General features: G+C 45.1%; 1 protein-coding gene across 1 annotated transcript in view; it reads right to left on the bottom strand.

Moving 5' to 3' along the window:
* Positions 1-1,985: 1,985 nt before the first annotated feature.
* PIGL (phosphatidylinositol glycan anchor biosynthesis class L) overlaps positions 1,986-12,871 on the bottom strand; it is a 54,322-nt gene continuing 43,436 nt past the window's right edge. Inside the window, exons 3-7 of the mRNA XM_080923806.1 lie at positions 10,310-10,400; positions 8,863-8,930; positions 7,386-7,417; positions 4,862-4,995; positions 1,986-4,334 (exon numbers count right to left, since the gene is read on the bottom strand). Of these exons, the coding sequence (XP_080779932.1) occupies positions 4,236-4,334; positions 4,862-4,995; positions 7,386-7,417; positions 8,863-8,930; positions 10,310-10,400 (424 nt within the window). The 3' untranslated portion in view covers positions 1,986-4,235. The remainder of the gene's footprint in view (positions 4,335-4,861; positions 4,996-7,385; positions 7,418-8,862; positions 8,931-10,309; positions 10,401-12,871) is intronic.

Below are 12,871 nucleotides of genomic sequence, written 5' to 3'. Positions count from 1 at the left end.
TTAAGCTTGGGCTCTGCAGATGCAACTGTGACGGGGAGGCTGTTTTTGAGAGTCTGCTGGCCTCGGGTTCCTCACAGGTTGAACGAGGACCTGGAAAGCTAATGAGGTGAATGTGAGCTTATGTTATGTTTGGGTTTTATAGAGAAGGTTTTGCCACTTAGCTCAGCTTTAAATTTGAACATTTAAATTTGAAATGCTTCAACATCCTGAGAGTGCACCACCATGTGGGCTCTCTATGCAGCCGTGGCTGTCCCAGAACTTTGCTGTGTAGACCAGGCTGGCCTATTTATCACCGCCGTCATCTTCATCGTCATCATTAGTAGTAGTAGTTTTCAAGTACTGAGAACTTGATTTTTAAGACTGGGTTTCTCTGTGTAGCCCTGGCTGTCCTGGAACTCACTCTGTAGACCAGCTTGGCACTGAACTCACAGAGACCTGCCATCCTGGGCTTTCTATGTGCCAGGACTAAAGGTGCACACTACCACTGCCTGGCTTTTTTTTTTTTTTTTAAACAAATGAAAGCTGCTTGTGATTGGATGAGTTCTGATGGATTGACTTGTCCTGTTCCAATTATAGACATGGATTTTTACTGTCCCTTCCCACCTGTGGCCTTGTCCTCTTCTGGGGCTTTTCTCACTGATATCAAGACACCTACCTCTTCTAGCAAGACTTCTACTTCTGGGCTTTCCCCACTCTCTCCTCTCAGATACATCTTGCACTTGTGTTATTTTTAAAACAAAATCCCAAACATTCAATTTACCAAATGAAGACTCAGGAGTCAGACACTGTGGTAAAAACCTGCTAGCTCAGGGAGGCAGAGAAAGCATTTAGCTGGTCTTCCTACTCTGCTGACATCCCAGAAGAAAGCTCTGTCTCTTTCCCCATGCAGTCTTAAATTCTCTTCAACTCAAAGACCCTCCTTTTACTTTCTTTTTTTTTCTTTTTAAGCTTGCTGTCAACTGGTTGCTTGCTCTGCCACTTGACCTATATCACTGATTTTATTTAGCTCTTGTTTATATAGAAAGCTCTTGGGTGAGGTGCACTAGGGCTGAGCCACACCTCAACAAAAAACATGTTTACCGGGGCTGGAGAGATGGCTCAGCGGTTAAGAGCACTGACTGCTCTTCCAGAGGTCCTGAGTTCAATTCCCAGAAACCACATGGTGGCTGGCTCACAACCATCTGTAATGAGATCTGATGCCCTCTTCTGATGTGTCTGAAGATGACAGTATATTTACATTAAAAAAAAACAAAAACATGTTTACCTTTGTACAGTCTCAGAGTTCACAATGTGACTAAATACCCTGCAATATACACTTGCTAGTATAGATCAGCCCAATGAGATCCATCCATCTAGCATATCCATGCATTCTTTTTAATTAACTAATTTATTTTTTGGGATGTAAGAAAGAACTAAACTAAAGCCATTTGAACATTTTGAATAAGGGTCAAATAAAGTTTAAGTTTCCAAGACCTCCCTGGGTAACTAACATCCTGCTTGGCAGAAAGAGACTTATATGTGGGTAATGGATATCCTGGTTGGCAAGTTGAAACTTGAATGCTAGGCTAGTTGTCCTGCCACAGTTAGAAAACCCAACCAGTGGGAACAGGGTAAATATACCACAAAGACATAGTCCTAAGGAAGTCCTAAGTCCTGATTGGTGGGAAAATGTAACCTGCCACAGATGTTTGTGGTTTTCACACTTAAAAACTCTGTAACATTCTGGCTTGTGGTGGGATGAGGGGCAGTGCAGCTCAGCTCCTGAGTCTGTCCTGTGGCCCTGACCCATCAGTAGGGAACCGAGCACAGTAACATTTTGTAACATTTGCCTAAATGCTTACTGAGATCAAAGTTCAAAGGTACAGTCCACTCCAGAATCTGTGCAGTTGTTTCTAACCTGTCTGTTTCTCCTGCCTAGCTCAAATAAAGATTTTCTTGCTTTGCATCTTTAAAAAAAAGATTTATTATTTATTATATATAAGTACACTGTAGCTGTCTTCAGACACACCAGAAGAGGGCATTAGATCCCATTACAGATGGTTGTGAGCCACCATATGGTTGCTGGGATTTGAACTCAGGACCTCTGGAAGAGCAGTCGGTACTCTTAACCACTGAGCTATCTCTCCAGTCCCCTATGCTTCTTTTTAATGTCTAAGATTTGAAAATTTTTTTCATAGGTTGTACTGTATGTATATCATAAAAAACTCAAAAGGGTATTGTCAACAAAGCAATAGTTCTCACGTCAAAGAGGATGTGAGGTAGTTTTTCCTGGAGTGAAATATGTGACAGTGTCTCAGGACACACATTCAGGTTACCCCAGTTCCCTGTACCAATGTGGAAACAGTCTCATGAAGTTTTATAGCAGCAGAACAACTTAAGTCATACATGGGCACTTTTCACACACACAGTGGGAGCATCAGGTAGCAGATAACAGGAAAGCAAGAAATCTGAGCTGTAGGCATCAGATGCTACCTGAAAGAATCCTTAGCCTTTTGGTTGGTGGGAACTAGGGAGCTGCTTCTGTATTTCCAAGTATTTACCTAAGGGTCACAAAGATGTTATGTCAGATACAAAAGTGGGGAGTAGACAGATATTAAGATGTCTAAGGACACCCCGATATAATTTGGTTCTGGACTTGCAGCCTTTCAACCTCTCTGTATCATTGCTAATCAGTGACTCAGTTTTGCAGAGGGATCACTGCAGGAGCACAGAACAAAAGGAATCTTTGAAGACATGCTCCACAGGCATGAGGCAACCTCTGCTTGTTTATACTTGTGGGTACGGGAAGGCAGTTTTTCTCCCAAACAAATTAGGTAAAGAAAATGATTTGTACACTATCATGCAGACTTACTTGTGGGTATATTGCTTTATGTAAATATAGTTTATCACTATCTGTCCTATCAGAATACTCATATTTATTTCAGGTTATTTACTTTTTAAAATAAGATTTGAGCCATCTCTCCAGCCCCAGTTTTTACTCTTTGAAGAGTCTTATCATGTAGCCCCAGCTGTCCTGGAACACACTGTGGAGACCAGGCTGGTCACAGACTTACAGATGTCTACCTGTCTGCCTTCTGAATGCTGGGGTTAGACACACACCACTACACAGCTTCCCATACTTTATTTTATACTGGTTCAATATTTCACTATCAGAATGATGCTTATCTTTTCTTTCCATTTTCTATCCTTTTTTAAAATTTTTATTATTATTATTATTACTATTATTATTATTATTATTATTATTGTTATGTTGAGACAGGGTCTTTCTCTGAGGCCTGGTTGTGATGGAGCTCACTGTATAGACTAGGCTGGCCTTAAACTCACAGAGATCCACCCATGTCTGCCTCCAAGTGCAGGGATTAAAAGTGTGGGCCCAGCTCCTACTTTGAAAAGGCAGAGAACCAAGATGTTTATTTGTTCTCTAAAAGGGAGGACCCCCACATGATCATTTCTACACATCAGAACTACCATGGTGGTAAGGTATGGCTTCCTCAGACTGTTAAATTCTCATAAGGGGGACACTAAAACCCAAGGAATTATGGTTGAAGCACCTGAAGACTGTATGTGTGTGGGGTGTGTGTGTGTCTGTCTGTGATAAACCTGTGTTAGGTTTGGCTGTGTCCCCTGGAATTCAAGTGTATTCAAAGCCTCAGTGTGTAGGGTGAGGCCTTTTGGAAGTGACTGAGTATTTGTTGCAGGCATGGCTTTGTTCTAAAGGAGCACTCTGGCTCACTGGCTCCATCTTGCGGTGGCTGACTGCCTCTGCCTTTAAGATGCAGCTGGAGGCCCCTCCCCAGCTGTCCTGTAGAGGCTGCTATGCTCTTGGACTTCACAGGTTTCAGAACCAAGATCCAAGTAAACCACAGATTTACAGATGTTCTGTGAGTGGTGTTTCAGCTACTAAAACAACCTGGTTTGGAAGCAATGTAAAAATCACACCAACCTGCGTAGGCTTTGCTAGATGTTTGGTGCAAACTCTGGTACGCAAACTATGTTGTTGAGAATTGGTATTATTGTGTTGGTGTAGGCTTAGTTTTGGCAGGTTTCAGGTTTTCCCCAGAAGAGGAAGCTGGGTTGGGGTGACCCATTGTCCACCTGGTTCTTGTTAGGCAGAGGCTGCTTTGCTGGGGGTCTCCCTGGGTCAAGCAGCAGGTAAGTCAGTCCGAAGCCTGGCCGGGGGACTTCTTGCTCTGCTTCTCCCTTTTGTTCTGAGGATCTGACAACTCTCTGAGGCTTCAGAGGAAGTGCAGCGAGTTGATTCTCATGTATCTGGAGAAGAGGATGTAGAGGTGACGGAACCAGAGGAGCTGACTACGGTGGCAGGACATGGCTTTCTGGAAGAACCAAGAAGACGTGATGGAACTCACTCTGGCTGTCACTTGCAGACCTTTCCGCTCACCTGCCCCACAGCCAGCTCTCCTTAGATTTATATGTATGTCTGAGCTTGAGTGCATGTACGTGCACCCCTTGTGTGTAGTACCCATAGGGGACAGATCCCCTAGAACTGGAGTCACAGATGGTTGTGTGTGCAGGGAGTTGAAACCGGATCTCCTACAAGAGCATCAAGTGCCCTTAACCACCGAGACAGCTCTCCACCCTTTGTTTTCACTTTACTGATGATGATATGTGTGTCTAAGTTTCTTAAAATGAGCATGTACCAATTATTTACTTATAAATTTTATGATGAGAAAAAAAGCCCAAGTCATTGAAAATGTGTTCCAGTCAGGTATAGCTGGACTAATGTAGCACGTGGGGCAGTGTTGGTACCTGTGGAGACTGCTTTGCAGGTGGTGGGGCTTTGAAGAGCCAAGGGACCTGAGGCTGGGGTCACAGTGCAGTGTCCAGGAGATGCATATCTTACCTTGGCCTGCACCAGTTCTTTGCTGGTGAGCACAAAGAGAACATCCTGGGGCGACAGTAGAGTCCAGGGAAGATCCAGGAGGAAGACATACTTCCGCAGCACGTTCACAGACTGGAGTGTGAGCACAGAGCACCCTGGGCAAGGAGGAATGGCAGATGGGATCATTGTGCTGCTCTTAGCCACATGCTTCCCTGAGCACCCTCCCGCTCCTCATGGCTCAAGGCAGGCAGGGCAGTTGCTCTTCAGCTGCCAGGTACCTCGTGACACCAGAGATCCTCTCTGACCAGTACACACAGGGGTTGGGGGCGGGATGTTGGTGGGACAGGGCTGCCAGTGACAGAAGCACGCCACAGCTGTGAGTGTCCTGGCAAGAGGAAGGGGCTGCTAGAGGGTGGAGGAAAGAGGACAGACAGGAATTTCTGAGTCTAAAGACTCATTCCAGCTCTGCCCTGACTCCAGGTGCTGCCCTCTCACCTGTAATCCCAGCAGTTGGCAGAGTAGGCATAAGGCTTCTTTGTATAATAATGTACATATTTCTGCATTCCTCTGTTCCTCCTGGTTAAAAGTACTCCCTAACGTTAATGACTCCATGATATTCAGAGATGGCACTAGTCCAGGAGGTATAGGTGTGGCTAATGTTTCAGCAAAATGGTAAATGCTGCGATCTACAGGACAGCCCTTAAGGCTGTGAAAAGAACTATAAAACCATGAGTTTGAAAATATGTAACTTCTCAACTATGCAAAACATAAGGATGCAATATAAATTGTGTAAGGAGCCTCACAGATCTAAAGGAACAGAGGCGGCTGTAGGTGAGCCAACTGGTCAGTTATGTAGGGAGGAGATAAAGAGATTTAGGGAGTGGTGATCTCACCCAGCTAAGTTTTGTTGTTGTTTATGCTTACCAAGATTCCAGAGTTCAAGATCAGCCCAGGACAGGAAATTTAGGTCCAAGCCCAACCTAGGTAGAACTGGTCATTTCTGGGTCCCACCCAGTTAGTTTATTGTTTTGCTTAAAAGAAGCAGGCCGGTTGGTCTCTAAATTCTTTTGCAATGTTAAAAAATGTGCTGGCTCTCTGAAAGAATCTCACTGGTTGCTGATTCTTAGGAATAATGAGAAGGAAGCCTGGAGTAAATGGCTGGGTTGATATGTAAAATAAGAGACCGGATTATGATCTGCGGGAGATGAGCTACCCAGAGAATTTTTTAGAATAGCAAAAGAACAGCTGGGAGAACTGGGTCTAGAACAGAGAGAACTGGCTAAAGATCTCCAGAGAAGGAGAAGCAGAGAAGGCAGACTAGAAAGCAGAACCTGAGTCTTTTGTTTCATCAGCCCCCCCCCCCCCCCCCCCCGGAACCTTCCTCAAGCTGAGGCTGGTCCTGGGCACTCTATCACTGAGGACATTTTGGCATGGAAAGTCCCTTAACTGCTCTGGAGTTTAGCTTCCTAGTTGGTAAAGCGGTGTGGACAGTGCAGCCTTACCCACCTCACGTGGTGGGCGGAGAGCCAAACGGAGGCCAGGGGTGTCATAAGGCCTCAGTCTGAAGAGAGAACTCATCTCCTGTGTTTCTCTCATGTCACCCCTGTGATGCAGGCCAGCCTAGGACTTACTCAGAGAGTAGAGTAGGACAGCAGGACAGAAATGGCCAGTGGGGTCCTGAGCCTCCCAGGGATTTAGAAAGTATTACTATTTCAAGTTCATCCATCTGTCAAGAATCTGTGAGGCTCATTAGGTGGGGGATGGGAGGTGAGTCTGGACAGACTAACAAAATGCCAGCAGAGGAAGAGCTCCCTTCTGTGAAGAAATGAGATAGAGCATTTGGCAGTGGATACAGTCTGAACCTGCCATGCACACACAGCTGACTTATAACACTGCACAGCCTAGGGCCACTGTGTATAGGTGTCCTTCAGACACAGCAGTGCTGTTCTAGGACTGCCACAAATATATCAATTACGGATGCCCAAATCTTTCACATAAAATGATGCAGTATTTACATAGGGCCTATCCACAACCTCTTGTATACATTCATTCATCTCTAGGTTACTTATAATCTCTAACATGAATAAATGCTGTAGAAATAGTTGCTGTGTTGCATTGTCTAGGACTAACAAGGAGAAAAATATCTGCATGTTCAGTACAGGTGCCATTTTTTTCCTCCTTGTATATTTAAAAACATTTTTATTTGTGTATGCGTGTGCTTGCATGAGTTTATGTGCACCACACTCATGCATAGCATGTCTGACCACCCTGGAACTGTTGTTACAGGTTGTAGTCTGCTTGATATGGGTACTGGGAACTGAGCCCAGGTCTTCTGCAAAAGCAGTGCTTTGAACTGGGGAGCCAGGTCTCCACATCCTCTTGAATAATTTTGTTCCCACGGTGTTAAGTCCATAGATAATAGAAATGAATAGATATGGAGGGCTGACAATATCTGCAAATTTCCTTGGTAAGTTTCTTACAGGGGTAACCCCCCCCCCGCCCAAAAAAAAAAAAAAAAAAAAACCCCAACCCAGGCCTTCTTTACCTTTAGGCAGCTCCCCTCCTGAGTGCAGGGCCCTGGAAGATGAAGAGGACAAGCATTAGAGTATGAGACACCTGCTCTTCTGTGTGGACAGGAGGAACCTTCAGAGCAAGGCCTGCATGGCCCATGCCTCAAGAAGCACAAAGACTCCCAGTGGTTTCTATTGCGTAAGTCAACATCTAAATCTACAGGATTCCATACTTCTGAGGGGACCAGAGTGGCCACTTCATTCCCATGCAGCTTAGTCCAGAAGTTGGACTGTGGATTATGGAACAATCTGACCTCACGTTTTGCCCATTAGAGAGGAGAATAACTACCCTCAAATTTTTTTTTCTCTAAAAATTGATTAGTATACTAATTAGCTTTCTGTTGCTATGATAAAGACATGACCAAACTCAACTTTGGGAGGAGAGGGTTGATTCCATCTTAAAACTCCCAGATCACAGTCCCTCAAGGAGGGAAGTCAGGACAGGAACTAACAGGAACCTGGAGGTAGGGACTGAAGCAGATGCCATGGAGGAATGCTGCATACTGGCTTGCTCAGCCTGCTTTCTTACACACTATGGTCCACCTGTCCTGAGGGCACCACCCACAGTTGTTTGAACCTTTCCACATCAATCATCAACAAGAAAAATGCCCCACAGACTTGCCTACAGGTCAATTTGATGGAGGCTTTTTCTTGACTGACATTCCCTCTTCCCAGATGGCCCTAGCTTGTGTCAAACTGACAAAAAGCCACAGGCACAAGCCAGAGACCCATTCAAGGGCCCTATCCACTGTTTGCAGAGGTGTTTTTTTTTTTTTTTTGGTAGTAAACTTGGTCTGATTGTGTGTGTGTGTGTGTGGACCCCCGTTGCTACCCAGCAACAGTTTACTTTCCAGAAGTTTCCAGCAGCCCAGTCCTTAGAATAACCATTTGGCTAAAATTCCATTCCTGGGATGTACACTTTTCTGTGTATCTTCACCAGAAAACTGTATCTTCGACTGTAACCTATGGTGTGTCTTTCTTGACTGTGAATGAACCTGATGCAACTGAGAATACATAGCTCTATCAGTGACCTCTGTGGGGCCACAAAGCGAACGATTTTTACAAGAGGGGAGAGGACTGGGGCCTCTCATCATGTCACAGTCAAGGAATTAGGATGAACTGTCTGGGAAAAATGTATGAGAACTATAATGTCCGGTATCTTTCAAAGCTCCATACAATTAAAGACAAGGTGGGGAGCCATCAGGTCAGGTCTGCCTGCATGTGAGCCTCACGGAGGCACCTCACTGAAGGGAGAACAGGATGGCATCCATGAAAGCAAAACACACATATTTTTAAAAAAAGGATGTGGTGAGGTAGGTGAGCATCAGAGCTGACTCTATGTGACACAGGAGTACATTTTCTGGGTGCAGACAATAGGCAGAAAGTGTTTAGTAACTGACTCTTGAGCAGATGGAGGAACCCTTCTCACATCCGTTACCCAGACAAGCATACCTCACAGCTTCGTACAAAGCAATATGGTTGCTGTGACCACTGACTCCTTCTGCATCAAAAGTCACCACCTGTAGGGACAGACCCGGGAGGAGGGGCTTATTCAGAGGTGTTGAATGGCTTCTCCACTGCCTCAGCTTCAAGGTAGTCTTCACCATTCCTTTGGGGGAAGGAAAGGGCAGAGCCCTGAAACTTCTCAAATTTTGTTTTTGTTAGTTACTCTATAGCCTTCATTCACGTGGAGCCCAGTAACCATCCTAAGGGTGACTTGTCTTTTAACCGGTCCCATTTGTCAAAACTAAGAAGCACCTTTTCCTTCTTCCTTGTTTTTGTAGTAAAGAGATTCAAACCCAGGAGACTTGTGCATACTAAGCAAGTATTTACCCACTGGGCTGAAACTCCGAAGCTTTCTGGCATAGGCCTCCTATCATTCATTGGTCTCAAACCATCTTTAGGAAGTATCCTGGAGCCAGGTACCCTGCTGAGGAATTTTTCTAGGGCCAGGCATCAGAACCGGTGAAAGAACTCATTTGTTTCCCCATAACCACAGTAGATCCTTGACCTGCCACTTCGAGATTCAACCCATCAGTACAAAGCTTAGGACCAGTTAAGAGACAAGTCACCCTTGGGATGGTTACTGGGCTCCCTGTGAATGAAGGCTATGGAGTAAGGCTGCTTGTGTTCTGTTGCCCTGAGACCTGAGTTGTTGCTTCATTTAGAAAAGGGATTTTGTAAATGTTATTGAAGATTTCAAGATGAAAAGGCTACTCCAGATGTGGGCTCAATGTAATCACAACGGTCCTAAAAATAGGGGCACAGAGGGTCAGAGGAGAAGGCCACAATTTGAAGATGGAGGAAGAAGAAAGAGATGGGACATGTTCATGCCTGTCATCCCTTACTGAGTACTCCTCTCCCTGAGCTGCAATACAAGAAACTCAGCTTCTCAATGAGGATGAACCCTGTTCTCCCATGTTCAGGATCATAAGGGCCTGATCAAGACAGGCCATGACTCCCAAAACTGAAATGATGAATTTCCCCTACAAATGAGGTGAACGGTACAACAGTTCTAACACTCCGGGATGAGGGCCAGGACTGGAGTTAGTCCTGGGAAAGCCACTACCGTAAGAAATCAGGGTGCTGAAGTAAATGGATGGCTCAGTGGCTAAGAGTGTTTACTCCTCTTCCAGGAGACCCAGGTTCTAATCTCAGCACTCATGTGCAGCTCACAACCACCTCCAACTCTAGTTCCAGGGGACCCAACACCCTTTTCTGGCCTCCATGAGCTTCTCCTGAAAGGCGTGGCTACTCTTCAGTGGGGTTAGCAGAGAGCCTTTTAGAGTGGGCTTGGAGCAGAGCTGGGAGTAGGAGGCAGCCATGAGGCAAACAGCAGAACATAGTCCTGTGATAGAGAGGAGACCCAGGCTTTCTACTGAGAGTGGCACTCCCTTACCAAGTTGGTGCCATTGGCATGTATATGCTGGAGGATGGTCCTGGCCACATGCTCCGTGTCCCACTGCACTTTTGGATTATCTGGAAACTCCCTGCAAGAGAGAAGCACACAAGAACCCTTCTTAAGGTGGGAATAAACCTTTTTTTTTTTTTGCCTTTTTTTAAAAATTTGTTCTGGTTGTTTTCAAGACAGAGTTTTTCTGTGTAGCCCTTGCTGTTCTGAAACTTGCTCTGTAGACCAGACTGGCCTTGAACTCACAGAGATCCAGTCTATGCCTCCTGAGTGCTGGGATTAAAGGCATGTGCCCTTGTCACCACCAGCACCACCACCTGGGCTGGAATAACCTTTTGAGACCCAGTGGGTGTGCCCATCTTTGTGAGGAATTCTATCAGTATGGGGAACCCCCCATTCTTCATGTGCCCAGATTTCAGGTAAGGAAATAGTTTACAGACATGAAACTACTAGAAACTCTTGCCCATCACACACAACACACACAGCTCTCCTTGCTCCTTACCAGGAAAGTTGCCAACACACCCTATGGTGAGGGCCAATAACTAACCTTAGAAATCTGGACCAAGGAGAGTCACATGGTTTTTCAACAGAAAAATGACAGGAGTCTCATCACTAAAATTTATGTCATTATTTCCTTTGATTCATTAGCCACCTCTACCCAGCTCCCCCCACTTTCCATAGAGAACCCGTTCTGTCAGCACATTCGGAGGTTCCTGCATGTGAGCATGACAGAGAGCCTTCAAGTAGAGCTGGGCTTAGAGAGAGGTACAAAATGAGTACAAAATCCAGCCTTGCTCTGTCAAGGTCTGTAAACTTTGCTCTACTCTGGGCCTCTTATTAACACTTCACCCTGTTCATTTCTACTGCTTTTGTCTAACCAACATGTTCCATCCAATACAAGGCCCTCACCCCCTTTAGTGCTACTTCCTCCACTGGGTCTTCTGCAAGGGGCGTGAGGCCATAATTAGTTTAGTGAGTACAGTCCCCTACACTGCCTCTACTGTTCTAAAAGTAAATTTCTTTACTTACTGGGAGATGCACACATGTGCACCAGTGTGTGTGTGTGTGTGTGTGTGTGTGTGTGTGTGTGTGTATGTAGCTTGCAGGAACTAGATGTCTCCTCCCACCATGTAGGTCCCTGGGATTGAATTCAGGTCATCAGGCTTAGCAGCAAGTACCTTTACTGCTGAGCCCTGCCTTGATTTTTAATACTAACTTCAAGTTTAGAAGTCTCCCTAAACCATCAACAATTCACTAGAGATACATAAACTACTCACTGGTAACTGTTCCATGAATGATTAAGCAAAGGTATAGATTAAAGTCAGTCAAAGAGAGGCCTCAGGCAGAGACTAGGCATGCAGATGTTTCCAGACGCAGAGATCCCATTGCGCTTCCTGTGGAGGCAGGACATGTTGGTCCAGCTTCAACATGTGGCAAAACATGGGAGCACTGTCAACCAGGTGAGTTCAACCAAGCTTTGGTGTTCAGAGTTTTAGTGACTGGCTGATTGCCTATGGCTGATCTCAGCCTCCAAGTGACAGATACCATATTGCCCAAAGTCTGCACTGAAGCTAAGACTAGTAGCTCTGACACAGATCATTTCCCAGAACCAAAGGTAAAGTCAAATTCTTTACTGTAGACTATCCTTGTGTATAAGAACCTTCACTGTCCCCCTCTATCAACTACGGCCTGTATTATGTTTGTATAAAGCAAAAATATAAGAATAAAGCTATTTCTTTTGTACTTTGTATAATTCAAGGGAAGGACAATTATTTAAACAAACAGTAAGAATCCATGCCTCCCCATGTGCAAGGCACATTCCCTAATGCACATCAGTTGGTTGTAACTTTCATCTGGCTAAGCCACAGGAAGTTATGCTGGCCTCTTGGTGAGAACTTAGAAAGATAGCACTTTTAAAAATCGATCTTGTTGAGCACGGCAGTACACACCTTTAATACAGCACTCATGAGGCAGCAACAGGCAGATAGATCTCTGAGTTTGAGGCCAGCCCGGTCTACAGAGAGAGTTCTGGGACAGCCAGGGCTACACAGGGAAACCTTGCCTCAAAATAAAGCAAAGCAAAACAAATCTGACAAACTGGATATGTTGGTACATGTCTGGAATCCTCAGGCCTAGGAGGCAGAAGCAGGAGGATTTTCTGTAAGTTTGAGGCTAGCCTGGTCTACATTGAGTTCCAGGACAGACAGGACAGCAAAACTTTACTAGAAAACAAAATCAAGGGCTGGAGATGGTGGCTCCTGACGTAATCTTAGCAGTTGGGAGGCTGAAGGTTTTCATGAGTTTGAGGCTAGCCTGGCTACAATAGTGAGTTTACTATAGAGTAAAACTTTGTCTCAATAACCTCCACCACTGCCAAAACACAGATTTGAATTCAAAAGTGCTAACACACACACACACACACACACACACACACACACACACACACACACACACACACACAAATTCCCTTCAAACCAAATGAGTTATCCTTTGCAGATAGTGCACTTCTAATTAGTACAAAACCTGGGTCTGGGCATCACCTTGGCCCCT

This window comes from Micromys minutus, assembly GCF_963924665.1.
Source record: "Micromys minutus genome assembly, chromosome: 10".
Taxonomy (NCBI): Eukaryota; Metazoa; Chordata; class Mammalia; order Rodentia; family Muridae; genus Micromys; species Micromys minutus.
Note: the sequence above shows the minus strand (reverse complement) of the source record. Positions and strands in the feature narration are given on the sequence as shown.